At 35.7% G+C, this 20,477-nt stretch overlaps 1 protein-coding gene across 1 annotated transcript; it reads left to right on the top strand.

Annotated features, from left to right (window-relative positions):
- Positions 1-17,682: 17,682 nt before the first annotated feature.
- On the top strand, positions 17,683-18,764 carry LOC114392588 (calmodulin-like protein 1). The gene has a single exon (XM_028353777.1). The coding sequence runs from the start codon at positions 17,816-17,818 to the stop codon at positions 18,386-18,388; it is 573 nt and encodes a 190-aa protein (XP_028209578.1). The 5' UTR covers positions 17,683-17,815; the 3' UTR covers positions 18,389-18,764.
- Positions 18,765-20,477: the final 1,713 nt, after the last annotated feature.

Consider the following 20,477-nt stretch of genomic DNA (forward strand, 5'->3'; position numbering starts at 1 on the left):
CAATGAGGGTCAAGATAAACATGATCCTTCTACTAAGTATGGTGTGGATCCAGAAACTTGGGAACAATTTGCAAAAAGCCAGCAAACCCCTAATTAGCAGGTTTGATATAACTACATTTTTCTTTAAATTTTATTTACATTGACTTTGTTAAATTAATTCATTTGTGGAAATTCTTCATACTTCATGACAAGGAATACAAAAAAAAACTCAGGAAATTCAAAAATCCAATGATTGTCTCCCCTTACTGTCTCGTGGGAGTTACGATCTTCTATATAAAAAAACTCATGGACGAGAATAGGAAGACACGCCTGTAGCAAGCTGAGTTTACTAAAGATTCAGCAATGATCATCGACCCTCCATCCCCGATTGCAAGACATGTGAAGTGGAAGATGGCCCGCATAAAGCGATATGGGTAGATGACGTCTACAGTGGCACAACAAATCTCTGACAAAATTGTGAGTTCATGTTATGACTTAATTTCAATTCAATTTTTTGCTATGAAAACGTGATTTAAGTTGAAATGTAAATCCTTTTTGTGGTTGTTACAAGATTCTTTACAAGAACAGACGACGCATGGAAGCTTTGTTCCCGATGGTCGTGACAACATATTGAATACTATGATTGGCCGATCGGAGCATCCACGTCGTGTTCGTGTAGCTGGGACTGGTGTGACAATAAGTCAGTACTTTGGATAGGAATCGCGTTGCTCAAACACTTCATCAACATCAATTAGCCTGCAACAATTGGTAGAAATCATTGGAAACCTAAAGGAAGAGTAGATGAGAGAAGTGGAAGAGGAAAACAAACACAGTTTGGAGATAATGAAAAAAGAGTTGAAGGAGGTGATAAAACTTGAGTTATCACAAATGGCCTCGCAACACTCACTCCCAATAAAGGTGTCGGATACACACACATTAGCTGAACATATCAGCACCAAGGGAAGCTGTGTTGAAGCTACTGTAAAAGCTTCAGGTGAAGAGCCTTCTGTTGTTGATGTGGCCACTATGGGCTTGTACATAGTTGGTGACCAGTGTACACGGCTAATGGCTTTGGGAAAAGTGTATGATAGTGACACCACCATACATAATGTCCCTTACACAAATGATATGGTTAGGGTGAGTGTTGTAACAATTTATGACGTCGATGCTCTGGTCTCTTTGTAGACTTCAGAAATTCAGTATGTGAGGGAGGTCGTTAACACATTCATTGGTCGATTGACACATCTTGTAAAACCTATATATGATGAGGTATTTATTTTCCCTCTGCATGTTTTCAGTCATTATCACATTGTTCAAACATGTTTCATAAAATTAGTGTAATTGTTATTTTCATTAACCATATAGGATTCGCACAATCGTGTGCCTAAATCGGTTGGAGTTGTTGAAAGGTGCAATATAGTTGCTGGAGAGGATCCGTTGGGAGAATTGAATAAGAGTTTGTTTGATGTTTACTAGAAGCCAGTTGAGTTGTCGTGGGATGGGACAAAATTTGGGATTCCTAATGTACACACATCCTTTTTCATCACACATGCAGATGTAACAGAAATTATATCAGGTTACAAATGTTTGAACATATCTATACTACAAGTGTGGATGATGTAAGTACCATAATTACTAGGTCTCTTTTTTATTAACTGATAATTAATGTCCATTACGAAAAGTGTAGGTTAACAATACTCATGTAGAATATATTTCAATTAGGTTTATGGATAATTGGAGTACAAGCTTAGGTCATGGTTTAGTGTATGTTGAGCCTCAGTATATACACAATGCAAAGGATAGACGTCAAGAATGTCAACATTACATTGAAGCATAGGTCAAGGAATCACAACGACAAGTGTACTTAGGAGCCTACTTGAATCAGTAAGTTAAACTTATGTAGTACATTCTAAAAATATTAGCATTATAAGTACCTAATTATAATTGTCGACTTTAGGGCACATTGGCAACTTGTTGTTCTGTGTCCACGAGACAATATTGTTGTTTGGTTATGTTCTTTGCGTAAGAAACCTGATATTAATATCAAAGTTGTAGTTAACAGGTAATTTTTTAATTTATAACTAATTTAGTGTTATAACAATTGTACAATATGTAAAAGGGATTTTGATGTTATATATTTTGTTATTTTTGTAACCAGTGCAATGAAGACAGTAACCACTACTTTGGAAGGTAAGTCTAATCAACATGTACCTTAGTGGATTGAAGCAAAAGTTAGTCATTATTTAATGAATAGGTGTTTCGAATTACTCACATTTGTAACTTTGTATGGTTGGGATGTTAAATATGCTTTTCTAAAGGCCATAGACAGTTGTCCACATGAAAAATATGTAGCTTATAGGAAGCTATATGCTTTTTTTGTCAGTTAACTACAATTTAACAGTTATCTTCCCATAGTTTTCTAGTGTATCATCTTTTCTGATTGTTTTCTATCTTTGGACTTTCATTTTTCATGGTTCTGATACTATCTATTTAGGATGGATCATGCAAGGGCTTGGTGTTGTTTGCAACAAGGAAGAAGGCTTTGCTGAAGATGATTTTGTTGTCGACTTTCTGGCAGAGGTATTGCTTAATGGAAATACACCCATGAAACTTAGTTCTTTGATTATTTAATTTGAAATGTCTATGTTTCTTTGTGCTTGCTCCTACTTTGGACTAAATGAAGGTTTTCAATGTAATGATCCATCTAACAAGTCAATATTTAAGCAATGATCCATCTAATGAGTGAATGCCCTAACTGAATTTGTTGTGTCTCGTTTTACATGATTAAACTACTCTTATCTATTCTCTGCAAAAAGTACAAATCTATACATTTCCATATTTTACATATGAAACATAATGTCAAATATCGAAGCAATAATCCATTCTATTCACTAGAGGGAATAAAAAACTCTACACACATAATTTGTTTTGTTTTCTTTATTGTCATTAAACCGATTATGATTTATTTTCTAAAAAACTAGGTAGTTTATCTTTTGCATGTGCAGCATATAGTAATTTACTCTCTGATTTGTGCCTATAACAAATTGTGGCCTATTAGATCCTCGACTTATCTAGTTAGCCTTAGGGATTTGAAGTTTTAAACTATTTCTGAAATTGCTAGCTAAGGTTCTGTATAAAAATTTTCATTCACAATACTTTTAGATATATGTGTCTGTTCTTTTGGATTGATGTGCTCTTCTGGTTCAGTGTATCTTATGCACATAATTATATACTTTAAAAATTTAGGCTATTGCATCATATGCTTATATGATTTTGTGTTGGCGAGACATTATAATTACTGTTATATTGTTTTCATAGGTTTATCCTGTGTGGAAGTGATTTGAGAAACAAGACGGCATTTGATCTCTACAGAAAGATAGTAAAGATCCAGCACCAGAATTCTATAACATCTACCTTTAGAGGCCAAAGGTGTTTGTCCCTTCAAAATATTTATTGATGTTTAACTTGATATGGTTAATCCATCTTCCATTCTATACTGATTCAATGTTACATTTTTCATGACAAGGCGATGCTGATGGGTGTGACCTAGTTGTTGTTGATGCCATGCACATGGCTAATTATGCCAGTCGAATATGCCATTCTTGCCAACCTAATTGTGAAGCCAAGTAAGTTGTTTGTCATCTATGTTATATTTGCCCACTTAATCAGCTCCTGATACTAGCTAGTTGTGTTCAAATTTCATCAAAAAAAAAAAAATCCCAAAAATTCCTTTTCAAACTGTAATATCAAATTTCCACTAAAGTTTTGGCTTCCAAACTTAAAAGTTTATTTCATATCCCATATCAATTGTTAATCCCCAATTATTTTAATAGAAAATAAGATTTTAATGATTTTATGAAAAATAAAAAATGGACAAGAAAATAAATGTGTTTAATTTTAAAAATAGAGGCTTAATTTACTAAAAAAAATCTTTGGGGACCAAAATTGCTCTACTAGAAGGACCAAAAATGCACTTAAGCGTTTTTACCAATAAGAATTTGAATGCCTGACTTTTTATATGCAAGCATTACTTAAGTCAACATGCAAAGTTGTTGGTTCATATTCCTATTCTATTGTGTTCTTGACTCCTTTTCCTACCTTAATCTCTTTCTGTGTTGTTTTTTAATATGTATGTTTTGGATGGGCTGTAAATGCCTTTTTCATTGCTATCTTGGGTTTTTTGGTCATTTGGTGGGGAAAATTCTTTGGTAGGAGAATAGAAACGAAAGACAAATGACTTTAAAGTTGTTTAATAATGAATGGAGGGCCTAAAAGAACTTATCAAAGAAAAGGAGTAAAGATATATTTGGGTTTGTTCATTTAAGGTGATGGTCCTAGTGGATATTCAGTTGTAAATAATGTCACTAAGGACAATTAAGTCAAAATTACTCATTTAGTTTCTTCAGTGGAAGTAAAATTTCTAGGTTTCTTTTGACAAGAAATTTCAACTAGTTGGTCGATAGATCTTCCATTTCTTTTTTGCCCCTTGTCTTGGCTGTGGCATGAAAGGTGCTGAGGGACCAAGCCTACGTGATACAAATATTGTATTTAAATGTATGTCTTTTGACTTGAGTTCGAGAATTGACCAATTGACACATTTTTGTATTCTATCTCAAACTTGTCCTTAATAATGGCTCAAGACTATTTAATAGTTAGTTGAAGATTATATGTGTAGGCTTCATTCCTTTTGTTACAGTTTTTTATTTTTAATTGTTATATCATTTTTGCTAATTATCTATTGTTATTTTCACTATTTATTCAGGGTTACTGTAGTTGATGGTCAATATCAAATTGATATTTATAGTCTTCGTGAAATTCAACATGGTGAGGAAATCACTTTCGACTATAATTGTGTAACAAAGGTTTGTCCTGTTTCAACTTACTTTTGTCTATTCCATATTGTTTCGCTCTCCGGGATACTACTTGTTTGTGTGGACGCAAAATCTACCGGCAAGTGCACCGGGTCGTCAAGTAAATAATTAAAATAGTGTGAATTGAGTATCAAACTCAGGGAACTTGTTCATTTGGTAAAGGTTTGTTCAATAAGCATGCATTTGCAAACAGAAATCATGATTGTGACTGAAAGTAAAAGTATGTTCTATTCTAATTACAAAGCAATAAACGTGAGCAAGTAAGTGTGAAAACAGATATCTAAAGGCGTTGGGTCCTCTTACTGAGCAAATTGATGCAATTAAGGATGTTTCTCTAATTAAAGATGTTTTTGTGTTCTATGCTGAAGGCTCAAGTACTAAACACCGATGTCTCGTGAGTTTAGCCTAATTCTAATTAAACTTTGTTCGCAGATGTCTCCTGTTGAACTTAGTTTAATTGAATAGCTTTATGATCACAGCATAATAAAAACTAAATCACCGCACTCCGTGTCCAAACATACGGTAACCTAATCCTGCTCTATCAAGTTCTAAGGAGACAATACATCTTTTATCACTAAAGCCCCTAATAGTACACACATGTGGGTGATCAAACCACAAGCATGCAATAATAATAAAGTACTGATAGAAACAATGAACACATAAAATAACCTTAATTAGATAGGGAAAGAGTTTACATCAATTACTCAGCAAGAATCCCCAACTGAGGGTTTAGCCTTCCATAGCAAGGAAGCTCCTTTTACAATGAAGAAGATGAATTAGGAGAAATTGCTTGCTTACAAAGGAGTGGGGATGTCTCCTCAACCTCTAGGAATCTCACAATCACTCAAAAACTCACAAATCTTCCTAAAAGATCAAAACTTGGCTTCTTTGCCTCTGTGTATTTCACTATTCAAGCTCTAACGACTATTCAGCGCTCTCTATTCTCACATTTCATTCTCCACAAGTCAGGCTTAAAAAGGACTCACTGACCTCGACGTCGCGCTTAGCGCCATTCTCGCGCTTAGCGCGAGTAAGTGAATTTTTGCTCAGTGCCAAACTCGCGCTAAGCCTGGAAGGTGACAAACAACTTGCTGAGCAAGCTGATGACGCACTGAGCGCGTGCCTACATGGCAGATTCCCTTCCAGATTCCTCCTATCTGCTAAGCGCGTTGATGTCTCGCTTAGCGGATGACACTCGCTAAGCGCATTGAGCTCGCTTAGCGAGACATCAACTTTAGCACTTCTTCAAAATAACTCCTTTTTTCCTGAAATTTAAGAGAAATTGACATTAATTCCATACACAAGGCTTCTGCTGAGCACAGATAAAAACAAAGCAAAATTTAGTTACAATCCTACAAAAAGAACCATAAATTAGGGAAAATATATACATTTTGTAAAAGTTTTCTATACAAAAGTTAGTCGTATGAGACGACTAAAAAACTCCCCCAAATTTATAGTTTTTCTTGTCCTCAAGCAAAGAAAGAACAACTCACTTGTTCTCAAGTGACAAAATCACAATGGTTATTCACAAGCTGTTTGCTCCAAAGAATTCAATCACATGAAATGAATGGCATACAATGCTTCAATCACAGCTTCTCAAAGGACATGCAGCTTTTCAAAGATGTGAACATTATATCAAGGAAGGATCATTAAACAAAGCCTCACAGCTACTGTTTCACTCAAGCACAAGTGTTTAGGTTATCCATCAATCAACAACCAACATAAGTCTCAATCTTTGCACTTCATCTCATATCATACAGTCAAGAACACACAAACTGAATCCAAAGGACTTTACTAGGCTTGTAACGAGGCTGGGCTGTAATCAATTCATGGTTTTTCTAGGATGCAAAAGCTTAGGTTCTAAGAGAGCATTCATCCATAGATAAACCTTTTTCTTTTTATTCCAACTCTATTACTTGCCTTTCTGCACTTAGCTCTTCTTTTTCTTAAATAGCAGCACACACACTTTTATTTTATACTTACAGTTTTTTTTTTAACACTTGTTGCTTATTAGATGACTGTGTGTGTTGCTCTTTTCTTACCATTACAAGCTTTCACCGCATGATTCCCCCAAATTTGGACAAATTTGCTTTGAACCAAAATTTCCTTTTATGAATGATGCTCTCCTACAACCTAAGACAAGGTAGAAGGAGATAAACTGTACAGGCTCAAGGTTCAATCAAACAATCATACTTTTAGCTCAAAATGGGTGCAAGGGATAAATCAATCATGCACAAGGTAAGATTTTTAGCTAAGTGGCTATCTTTAATCAAAACATGGCCTTCATCATCATCAATTTCACGCATTCATTCCATACTCAGAGATTCATGCAAAAACCATTACTTAATGTTAGTCGTTATCTCACAATTAAAGATCACACTCTCACCGGGTTGCGGCTAATGCGTTCCTTCACAATCAACCTGACAAACCAACTAACATTTCCAGTCATGATCCTAATTCCATGTTCTTTCTCTTCTAATGACTACATGCTCATTCAAGGCATATAATCTATGCATTTCAATTCACTCACATCATACAATTGATCAATTCAAACCAATCACAAACACTAAATTCCAAAATCAAGTATCAACCACTGGATAAAATAAATGCACTGTTCAATCAAGCTTTGTACAAGCTATCAACCAAAATAAAAACTATAAACTGAAATTTAAAAGCTGAAGCATAAACATAAATCTAAAGACTGAAGCATAAACATAAATCTAAATTATAAAATTTACTAAAGACATGATAATAATAAAACTGTTCAAAAAGCAGGGAAATAAAAATCCTAATCCTGTCAATGATCCTGTGCAGAGTCCATCGCATGCTCATTCAGATCCAGTGCAGGAGTGCCTGATGATGAATCCTGAGGAAGGGGTAGGTCTAACACTGGTGTAGATGGCTCAGTCTGAGAAGAAGACATGTCTAGCACTGCAATGGAAGGCTCTGGTGTCACCTGTAGGGTAGCTGCTACTGGATCAGTCTAAAAAATGAAAGACTCAACTGGAGTGGGCTCTGAGGCCTCTAGAATGTTGTCCTCCTGGTCCTGCTGAGGCTCCTGGGCTGCAGAGGCCTTACCCTCTCCCAAAGGAGAAGGCTGGACTCCTGGTCAGGCCACCTTCTGTAGAAACTCCTCGACGCTCATAACTAGTCATTGTTGGACCACATCATGCAAACTCTGCATGATCAGGAGCTGGCCCTGATGCAGGTTTTGCAGCATAGACAAGGAAGGCTCTGAGCTCTGAATGGAGGGACCTGAAAGAACTAGAGCTGCTGGTGGTGAAGGAAGAGCAGAAGTAGATGGAGTTGATGTAGGGGAAGCAGGGGCAGCTACTGTAGATGGGGGCTCAGATCTTCTAGCCCTAGATTTTTGGGTCCCTGGAAAAGTGACTGAAGGTTCATCTAGGTTCCAACAATTCTTCTTAATATAAGCCAAATTAATGGCTGGGCTGAGTGACTGAAAGGTAAGAGAATCTGAGGTGACTCCTCGGGCCTTGCACAAGGCAATAATCAAGGTTGGAAATCCAGGCCGCAAGGAGTTAGACTGAGCAATAAGTAAAATCTGACAAAAAATAAGTGAACCTAAGTTCATATTCATCTTCATGACAAGCCCGTATACTAACTTGGCCCTATACAGATTAAGATCAGAAGTATGGGATGTCAGGGCTAAGTTAGAATAAGATAGAACACTCCAGGTTTGGGCCAAAGTGGTAAGATCTTTCCTCCAGAGCTTCCACAGCAGACCCTCGACATTAAGAACAAATCCCCTCCCAAGGATACACAGTCGGGCTGTAAGCTCCTGAGGATCAGGCCTCAGTCTAACAAACCTGGAGTAAGAAGGTAAGCTCTCCCCTTGCTCCACAACCACTGGAGTCTCCAAAAAAGTGTTGAGGGAATCAACATCAAATTTTATCAAGTGCCCTCGAACCCTAACGTTCTTGGGAGACTTGTCATCAGGGACATATAGATTTGTATAGAATTCCTTCATAATTGCCACATCAATGCTTCCCTCAGTCACATTGGTCAGTTGTTTATGCCAGTTTCTTCTAATTAATTCTCTTCTGAAATCATCAAACTCATTGATATACAACTTGACATTTCTTTCTGGCAGAATGTTCCTGACAAGCACATTATCTGAGTAATGGTCCCAGGCCTCCTGTGATACAAATTTTGATCTATCATAACCGGCCTGAGACACTAAAGATGTGGCTTTTCTCTTACGGGGAGCCATCTGTAATACAAAAGAATCAAAACACAAGATTAGACATGAATTTATTCAAATTAAAAAGTTGAAAATAAAATTGAAAATCAGACTGGGCGCTTAGCGCGCCTTAGGAAAATCGACTCATGCGCTAAGCGCGATAGCCACGTGCTTAGCGACAGAACATAGATCCAATTTTTTTCTGCAGAATTGGCTTAGCGAGTAGGCTCGCTAAGCCTAATTCCACAAATTTTCATAACAGAGAAGGATTTGCACTTAGCGCGACCACTCTACTGGATAGTGTTGGTTTAGCGAGCAAGCTCGCTAAGCCCAATTCCAGCAAATAGAAAAAAAAAAGAGATAATTGCACTTAGCGTGACAGGGCACGCTTAGCGCACAACAAAACACAAAAATTTCTAAGTGTCTGAGAACACATTACTCGCTTAGCGAGTTCATAAGCAAATGAACTTTCAATCAGAGAAGATGAACGCACTTAGTGGGACAGGGCTGCGCTTAGCGAGTTCATCTGGAAATCCAAATGTTCAACAGAAATGATGAACTCGCTTAGCGTAGCAAGGCACTTAGCGCACTCATCGTGATTTCCAGAAAAAGAAAAAAAAAGCAGGGGCTTCTCACCCCTCCACTTAGGCCCCTATTAGGCCATCTAACCCTAATCAAAACAAGCACATTGTATCCACAATAAAACTATAATTCTAGTCTAATGAACAACTAACCTAACAGAACTAAATATTAACATAAATTCAACCTAACACTACTATGTTAACTAGCCTAAAGTTTGAAATTTGAAAATACAATAAACAAAGTTAATAAGCTTACTTGTGCTGTTGAATATGAGTGCAAAGAGGGAGCAAAAATGCAGGCAATGCAAGGAGATTGAAGTACTGTGCAGAGGGTAAAAATGCTCAAAGGAAGTAAAATGGCAACTGCCTAAGGCAGTTGCCTTATTTACTGGCAGTTTCGAATGACTCGCTTAGCGCATGGACTCGCTAAGCAAGTCAACATGACGTTTGAGTTTTAAAGCTCATGCGCTTAGCGGATCTGCTCGCTAAGCCCAATACAAAATTATGAAATTCCAGAGAAGTTTTTGGGCTTAGCGCAAAGGTATGCGTTAGGCGAGTTCTACAGCTTTGATTGGTCCTGCAACTCTCGCTTAGCAGGCCAAGACCGCACTTAGCGAATAAAATGCTACTTAAATGCAGTAGTGGCCCGCACTAAGCATGTCCGTCTCGCTTAGCGCTATTCCAAACAGAGAAGGAATTGGGCTTAGTGAGAGCACTCGCTTAGCCCAATTCTCGAAATTAATCAGACAAAGAAGAATAGCGCTTAGTGCATTAGCACGCTTAGCAAGATCAGACTTGTGCGCTTAGCGAGATAACTTGCTTAGCCCAATTCCAAAAATTAAATGGACAGAGAGCTTATTGGGCTTAGCACACAGGTGACGCACTTAGCAGAACCATACAACCAACGATCAGGGGTCGATGCGCTTAGCGCGAACAACAACTCGCTTAGCGCGTGAAGAAGATGGTGCTTAGCGCGAAGAGTGCGCTTAACGAGTGGACAACAAGATTTTTTTCCAAGTTATATTTTTGTCCACAACTTCACAAAAGCTTTTTAACCCCTTTTCCAATACTAAACATGCTAAATTCAAACAATCACAAGCAATCAAACTTAACTAAATGCAAGAAAAACAAAATTAAAAAGGGTTGGCTTGCCTCCCAGTAAGCGCTCTTTTAACGTCATTAGCTTGACGCAAAAGCTCCTTGTCAGCCCGGATCAAGCTTGGTTCTCTCCTTCAGAACCTTTTCTTTACTCTCCTTCACCTCTAGACAAAACATTCTGGTCCAGCAATTTCCTTTCTTCATCAAATAGCTCTAAGCTAATCTTTTGGTCTTCAATACCCATTTCTAGCTTCTTCTTGCCCATATCTACTACACAGCTTGCAGTAGACATAAATGCACATCCCAAAATTAAGGGAATATATGTATCTTCCTCTAGGTCCATTACCACAAAATCAGAAGGAAAAATAAGGTGTTTGACCCAAACCAAAACATCCTCTATCACTCCATAAAGTCTGGTGATGAAGCGATCTGCTAACTATAAAGTCATCCTAGTCGGCATTATCTCCAACTCTCCAAGCCTCTGGCACATGGAAAGTAGCATCAAATTAATACTGGCTCCCAAATCAATAAGAGTCTTGCCAACAGAAACTTCACTAATTGAACACGGAATAGTCACACTACCAGGATCTTTGTGCTTAGGTGGAAGGATCCTCTGAATTACAACACTGCAATTTCCTTCCACAATGATGTTTTCACTATGAACGTACTTATTCTTCCGTGTGAGCATATCTTTTAAAAACTTAGAGTACAATGGCATTTGTTGAAGAGCTTCTCCAAAGGGCATAGTAATCTCCAATTTCTTGAAGATATCAAGGAAACAAGCCAGATGTCGTTCCTTGTCTTTCTTTGTTGGTACCATTGGATATGACACCTCATCCCTTTTGCTTGGACTTGCCTCTTTTCTCTTTTCTCTAGCCAGCTCACTCTTGGTCTTTTTCTTTTCTTCTTTTCTCTTATTCTCATTTTCTTTTTCATTTTTTTCATTTTCTTTTTCTTTCTCTCTTTCTTTTCCTTCTCACTTATTTCTTTTTCACTCACAATTATTGGTATCTCCTTTTGCTGATCATCTTTAGCTTCCACTTCTTTCTCAGTCTCACTCAAAGGTTCCACCACTGGGTTAATTTCTGGTTCAGTCACCAGTTGTTGTTTTTCTTCACCTATCCTCTTCTCACCTTCATTCATGCTCACCATTTTTCTTCTAGTCATAACAACCTTACACTCCTCCTTAGGATTCTTCTCTATGTTGGCTCCAAAGCTGCTTAACGGTCGGTCTGCCAGTTGCTTTGCCAATTGTCCCACCTGGACTTCTAAATTCTTGATGGTTGACTCTGTGCTCTTTTGATTGGACATGGATACTTGCATGAACTGAGCAAGAGTCTCTTCCAGCTTCGTCGTTCTGTCATAAAGACTAGGCCCTTGTTGCAGTGGCCTGTTAGGTGGCCCACCTTGGTCTTTATTGAACTGATTACCAGGGTGAGTTCTCCATTGTCCCTATTGCTGATTATATTGTTGGCCATGTTGAAATCCAGAATATCCACCTGCATTAAAGCTTGGTCTTGGTTGGTTCCCCATGTAGTTCATTTCATGTGTTGTATCTTCTGTGGGAATGCAGCAGCCAGAATCATGTGCTCCACCACATATAACACAACCTGCAACCTGCAAAACAGAAGAGGGTGAAGGTTGTCCAGCATGCAATTGAGTTGGCAACTTACTTAGTGTTTCAGTTAAAGCTTCAAGTTGCTTGGATAGCAACTTGTTTTGGGCCAACAAAGTGTCCTGTGATGAAAGCTCCAGCAAGCTTCTTTTGGTTGGGATGTGTGCTCTATCACGCAAGATTGCATGGTCACTAGCAGCCATATTCTCAATTAATTCCATGGCTTCTTTAGGGGTCTTCAATTTTATTTTTCCTCCTGCAGAAGCATCTAAAAGCTGTTTGGATTGTGGCCTTAACCCGTCAATGAAAATATTGAGCTGGATTGGTTCTGAAAATCCATGAGTAGGCATTTTTCTTAATAACCCACGAAATCTTTCCAAAGCCTCACTTACGGACTCGTCTAGAAATTGATGAAAGGATGAGATGGCAGCTTTTCCTTCAGTAGTCTTGGACTCTAGGAAGTATTTCTTCAAGAATTTTTCAACCACTTCATCCCAAGTCTTAAGACTGTTACCTTTAAATGAATGGACTTCGGTTTCACTCGTCGAGGTTGCTCTTCAGCCATGACTTCGGCTTCAAATTTTGTTGTTTGAGATTCCCTGGATGTAGGTGAATTAGAAGATGACGACTCAAAAAAGTGAGCCTCTTCAAGGATTAATGCTACTGTTATGTCGTGCAAAAGCTTTCTTTTTCTCTCTGCGTTGTTTCTTCTGAAGGTTGCTTCAATTTCTAAAACCAATGGAACCAATTCACCTGCAGAAGATCTACGCATTCAAACACTAACAGGAAAAGCAGTTAACCAATTCAAGAAGAAAATAAATTCTGAACTAAACAAATATTAACAAAAACAAAAATTAATAAATCAAAGAATAATGAATTAATGCCTTCAAACTGAACTAAACTTTCCAAATGGAAAAAGTTCCCCGGCAACGGCGCCAAAATACTTGTTTCGTTCTCTGGGATACTACTTGTTTGTGTGGACGCGAAATCTATCGACAGGTGCACCGGGTCGTCAAGTAAATAATTTAAACGGTGTGAACCGAGTATCGAACTCAGGGAACTTGTTCATTTGGTAAAGGTTTGTTCAATAAGCAGACATTTGCAAACATAAATCATGATTGTGATTAAAAGTAAAAGTATGTTCTATTCTAATTACAAAGCAATAAACATGAGCAAGTAAGTGTGAAAACAGATATCTAAAGGCGTTGGGTCCTCTTACTAAGCAAATTGATGCAATTAAGGATGTTTCTCTAATTAAAGATGTTTATGTGTTCTATGCTAAAGGCTCAAGTACTAAACATCGATGTCTCGTGAGTTTAGCCTAATTCTAATTAAACTTCATTCGCAGATGTCTCTTGTTGAACTTAGTTTAATCGAACAGCTTTATGATCACAGCATAATAAAAACTAATCATGCTCTATCAAGTTCTAAGGAGACAATACATCTTTCAATGCTAAAGCCCCTAATAGTACACACATATGGGTGATCAAGCCACAAGCATGCAATAATAATAAAGTACTGATAGAAACAATGAACACATAAAATAACCTTAATTAGATAGGGAAAGAGTTTACATCAATTACTCAGCAAGAATCCCCAATTAAGGGTTTAGCCTTCCATAGCAAGGAAGCTCCTTTTACAATGATGAAGAGGAATTAGGAGAAATTGCTTGCTTACAAAGGAGTGGGGATGTCTCCTCCACCTCTAGGAATCTCACAATCACTCAAAAACTCACAAATCTTTCTAAAAGATCAAAAATTGGCTTCTTTGCTCTATTATTTGCCTCTGTGTATTTCACTCTTCAAGCTCTAACGACTATTCAGCGCTCTCTATTCTCACATTTCATTCTCTGCAAGTCAGGCTTAAAAAGGGCTCACTGACCTCGACGTCGCGCTTAGCGCCATTCTCGTGCTAAGCGCGAGTAAGTGAATTTTCGCTCAGCGCCAAACTCACGCTAAGCCTGGAAGGTGACAAACAACTTGCTGAGCGAGCTGATGACGCGCTGAGCGCATGCCTTCATGACAGATTCCCTTCCAGGTTCCTCCTATCCGCTAAGCGCGTTGATGCCTCGTTTAGCGGTTGACACTCGCTAAGCGCATTGAGCTCGCTTAGCGAGACATCAATTTTAGCACTTCTTCAAATTAACTCCTTTTTGCCTGAAATTGAAGAAAATTAAACATTAATTCCATACACAAGGCTTCTACTGAGCACAGATAAAAACAAAGCAAAATTTAGTTACAATCCTACAAAAAGAACCATAAATTGGAGAAAATATATACATTTTGTAAAAGTTTTCTATACAAAAGTTAGTCATATAAGACGACTAACACATACCATGAGATAAGTGTATTTTCAGTATATCTTTGTCTAATGAGTACCTTTCATATCACTACAGAGCAAGGAGGAGCATGAAGCGTTAGTTTGTTTGTGTGGAAGCCAAGTATGCTGGGGGAGCTATCTGAATCTGAGTGGTGAAGAAGCTTTCCAAAAGGTTTGGACTTGTAGCAAATTTGACTTGTAGGTGCTAAGAAAAGATAAAAGGATACATAAATATTCCTAATTCTTCAATGGAATTACTAGACATGCTTACATGTTGGTACTTGGTAGTGTTTTTCACCTGAAACCCTAGCTTGGGTTGCTTAAGAATAATTTAGTTTCCATTATCGAAAGTTATTTCTAATTTGGTTACTTCATCTGTTGAATGGAATATGTTGTCTGTTCTCTCAGGTTTTTAGGCAAAATCAATCTTACCTTGTTATAAGTTATAACTAACATCTATGTTAAAAACAAGTCTGGCTGCAGTCAAAATCAATTTTCATGGTTCTCGCCATGAAACCCAACAAGCTTGGAATCTATAGCTTCTATAATTGAACTTCCAAAGTTTATTTCTCCTAAGTTTGTGATGATGTTGTTATTATTGTAGTTCTTGCACCTTGCATGGATCCAAACAGATAGAAAGTTGGGTGGCCTTGGTGACTTGAATTATCCTTTGATTTCTGATGCCACCAAATTCATATTGAAATCTTATGGTGTTCTCATTCCAGATCAGGTATGTTCTGACATGAAATTTGTTTAAAAAATTGTTACTTATGGATGGATGAATTATAAGACAGTAAAAGTCAAATAATTTGTCTGTATTTTCTCACTATAAATGTCTAAATCAACCTAAAAAAGGCATATCATGTTTCATATGAGGCATCACCTCCCTTTTGCATTTATGGCAATTTAGCATACCTGTTATCCAATCAAAACAAGTTTTAATTTGTTTTTTTTTTACGACTTGAACTTCAACCATGGTCGTGCTTTACCTTGCCCAATCCTTGTCTTCTATGCTTAGGTTTCTATGTTCTCTGGAATGAAATGTAGGATGCTAAGCATCAACTGTTGACAATGAAACTGAAACTATTGCCTTTCATTCCACTTTATAAAACTTGTGCCCTAATGACCGAATATATCCAATATATAGGGAATTGCATTGAGAGGTTTGTTCATTATTGACAAGGACAGGGTTATTCAACATTTCTCTACAATGAATAAACTTCAGAAGATGGCATTATGTGTATGTTTAGTTATCATTGTATGCCTTACTGTTTTTTGTGTTTTCTAATCATACATTTCTCTGTTATAGTATCTCAATTTCTGCAGGATTTTTGCTTTTGTTGGATATTTTATTTTTATCCTTTGTAAGATTAAATCATATGTATGGTCTCTTAGTTAAATTGAGCACTGCACCTACTCCTTCTATTTCAATGTTGTGATGCCTAACTTTTTTTGCCGCTTTTGTAATTGTAGAAAATTTAAGATGAGTTGGGCACGAATGCACGATTCATTTAGTGAGTTTGGTTATGAGTTTTAAATTGTAAACTATGTATTCCAAATAATTTGTTTTTTTAGGTTATTTGTAAATTAATTTATGAGATTTCATGTTACATTTCATGGATAAATTATTTGTAAAAGAGTTTGTGTATATCATATTTCAATTTTCATGATTCAATGGTCTGGATGATGTAATATAATATTATGGTGTCAATGAAAGAAGAAAAAATGTTTTAAAAGAACCATTCTAGGACAGTTATTTCGAAAAAAAAACCATCTTAGAATGTGTTTGCATTCTAAGACGATTTTTATGAAATAATCATCTTAGAATGTAATCTATTTTAAGACGGTTTTGAAGCCAAAACCAACTTAGAATGTGTTAAATTCTAAGATGGTTATGTCATAAAAACCATCTTAGAATGTAACCCATTTTAAGACGATTGTTATGACATAACCTTCTTAAAATGTAACACATTTTAAGATGGTTTCAAAGCCAAAATTGACTTAGAATGTGTCATATTCTAAGACAGTTTTAGTGCACAAACCATTTTAAAATGTCCTACATTCTAAGACGATTGTCGGAACCATTGTCGTAGATGCTTCACATTCTACGACGTGCTCTACGAAGACGATTGATAACCAACGTAGAAAGTCATATTTAACTTAAGTAGAAGCTGTTTTTCTTAGTAGTGACTTAATAGTCTTATGACTTAACATTGTTAATCACATCCCCAAACAAAATAGGACATCCTCGTGCCTATGGAATTGGTGTCAATATTAGTGCTTACAACCAATATGAGTCATTATCATTTAGAAAAAGACAACGAGTATTTCCAACCATTATTAGGATGCTTCCTCAACCTCTGCCTTTCCTTTTAGACACTTTTCAACCATTGTTGAAAGAATGCATAACTAAAACTTGCATTATTGTGTGAAACCTAACTGATTTATTAGCTGTTACTGAAAGAAGTCGAATCACGATTGACTAAGCTTTTAATTTTTGTCGCTTGATACACGGTATGTGACATAGGAAAGATAGGATGATTTAACTTTGTGAGTGGGACATAATGGTCAATACGCGGTTTCCCAAGAAGAGGATATAGAATCAACCTCAAAGATGCACTTCATTGAACTTGAACCACAAAGAATCATCTTTTTCCACCACCATGTTTAGTGAACCACGATCAATCAATGCTTTCCACCGAAACTTTCTTTTGAATTTTACCATCCTAGCTTTGTGTCTATCAATAAAATAAAAAAATCTAATCCAAAAATGTAATATTGACCCATCGATAAAATAACTAAAATTTAAATATAAACCTATCAATATTTATTATTATTTTTTTAAAGTAAAAAATATCACACATATTATTTATAAGGATTTACAAATAATTTTTTTTAAAGTAATACAAAAATCTGTCTTAATTTATATTTTATGTCTCACTTTGGTGTTGAGTTAACCGAAAAGTAAGAAATGACCTCAACGCTTTAATTAGAATGTACACAATTCCAATTCTACTACTTCTCTCAGAAATAAAAACCTTATAGCTTATAGCCTTATTATATATACATGCAAACCATAACCTTAGTAGAAGCAATCTTGAAGCCAAATATATCTGTATATCTTCAGTATCTTAGTCAGAAAACATAGACCATGTCGAATTTGAGTTTCCTTCAATTTCATAGTAGCAGCCCTTTGGGGCACTCCTCTTCTCAACCCAAAAGTCCAACCCCAAACAGCAACAACTTCAAATCATCAAAACATACATCAAATGTAGGGTGCAATATTCAACCAAAATCGGAGGAAATGAAATTGGTGTTCGACAAGTTTGACACCAACAAAGATGGCAAGATTACCCTTGAAGAGTACAAAGCAGCTATGAGGACAATGGGGTGGGGAATCGAAGGCACTGAGGCTGATGAGTCTTTTCAGGTCATGGACTCTGATGGAGATGGCTTCATTGACTTCAAAGAGTTCATGGACATGTTCAACGTGGAGGAGACGGTGAAAGAGACGGAGATCAAGAGTGCTTTTCAAGTGTTTGATTTGAATGGCGACGGAAAAATCAGTGCTGAGGAATTATCACAAGTTCTCAAAAGCCTAGGGGAGAGTTGCAGCCTTAGTGCTTGCAAGAAAATGGTGATGGGGGTGGATGGAAATGGGGATGGTTTTATAGACTTGAATGAGTTTATGAGGATGCTAATGAGTGGCAAGAAACTCGCTTAAGTACACCAAGAGTCCAAGAGGATTTAGTATCGGTTAAGCATGACCTGTGAATTGTTATAAATTTTCTGTTACCTATCTTCCTTTCCTATGCATTTAAAAAAACTCACCCAAGTGATCCTATGATTTTTTAAGGTCAATGTTAGTTGTTAATTTTTTAGTTTTTGTTAGTGAGAGAAATTCAAACTCACTATATCTTATTTCCTCTTCTCCCTTCACCCATCAGGTTAAACTTATAACTGTCTAGTGATCATATGATTTGGTGTGGTCATGTGTGTTTGTCTTTTCGATATCATATTTTGTTTTCTTAATTTTTCTTTCTATTTTGGGTTGCTACATTGATCTTTTAAACTAAATGTATGGATGTTTTGACTTGCCATGATCACTTATCAGACATGATCTCTTTCAGCAAAAGCATCCAGATATAAATTGACTAAGAATTTTTTTAACCATCACCAAAATAACTACAGTATAAATAGGGAGCAGAAATTATAATTAGAAAGAAACTTCTAAGTTCTGAGAAATCTTATTTAAAGTAAAAACCAGAGTAAACTATGAATCAGTGTGGCTTCTGATTCAAGTTCAACTGATTGAATCAGTTGCTATAATTCTCTAACTTCGCCAACTTCACTTTAGTTAAATGATAAGAAAAGTACTCCTCGCGTCTTGTGGTATTTCTGTTTACAATTCGTGCTTATATGAAATACTTGAGATCTTACTAGACAATAATGGTTATAAAAAAACTACTTACCTTACAACTATTTTTTTTCTATTATCAAAGATATAAACATCATAGTCACAATACTATATATGATCGATTCTAAGAAAGCATGAATAAGGTTTGACCAACTTTTTATTTTTTACCAAAAATAAAAGTTTCACTAAAAATATGTTTGATTTAGAAAAGAAAGTAAAAAGACAAAAGAAAAAAAAAGGATAAAAAAACATGTTCTTTCTTCTTATTTGGTTGCGTAGGAAAAAAAAACATCTATATAAAATAACATAAATATTACAAATATAAAGTAGAAGTACTAATAAAAAAGGACAATATATCCTTAACTTTTTTAGGTGATATCAATCCAAAAGAAAAAAATAAAGGTATCTTTTACATCTTTTCTTCTTTTGTCGTGTTATCTTTTCACATAAATAAACATACTATTAACATTATTAATTTGAAAAATATTTGATCAACCAAATAAAGAAAGTAAAATATGTATATATAGAGAGAGGGGGGAGGTATGATAGAATTTATATCAAAAGAAAGAAAAAGAAATGAGAGATGTTGATGGGATGTATAAAATTATGAGTAATTTAAGTATCATTATTCTTTTAATTTATGAGAAAAAGAGATAGATTAATAGTGTAAAGATCATCCAATAACAATTTATTATATATGATAAGTTTAAGTTTATTAATTTTTAAAATAATTATTTTTAAAGTAATTCAAGATGATCTGTGATTAGATAATAATCTAAAATTATTTTACATTATCTCATACCTCTTTCTCTTTACTTTAATTTAAATATTTCTTCTTATTTCTCTTCTATTACTTTCTCTTCCACACCATCAAATAAGTGACGGATCCAAAAATCTTATAGGACTGAATTTTTTTTCTTCTTCCTTTATAATTATTTAAAATGTCTAACTTTTAATAAATAATAATTTTAAAAAAAAATCTATTTTTATACATAAAATTGAAAGTAATTTTTATATTAAATGATGATAATCTTAATTGTTATTATAATAACAACAAACACACAATTAATCCTACATAATTTTACTCTAATTATCACTTTAATCATTACAATAAAATAACAAACACAGCTAATTTTATATTAATTGACATTAATTGTTATTATAAAAATAACATACAAAATTAATTTTACATACTGTTGGAGTAAAAAGTTTATAGTGTTTTAAAAGTTGATGTCACAATATGGAACCCTTAAAATTAACTTAATTAGCAAATTTACCATTGTTGATGCTGTTATGGACATGCACATTACAAGACGAAAAAAGTGCATCTCCTCTCTCCTTTTTTTCCGTCCATGCTAGGGAGGATTGGTTTTTCACCTGGGTCCACATTTTGTAT

This window comes from Glycine soja, chromosome 17 (genome assembly GCF_004193775.1).
Source record: "Glycine soja cultivar W05 chromosome 17, ASM419377v2, whole genome shotgun sequence".
NCBI lineage: Eukaryota > Viridiplantae > Streptophyta > Magnoliopsida > Fabales > Fabaceae > Glycine > Glycine soja.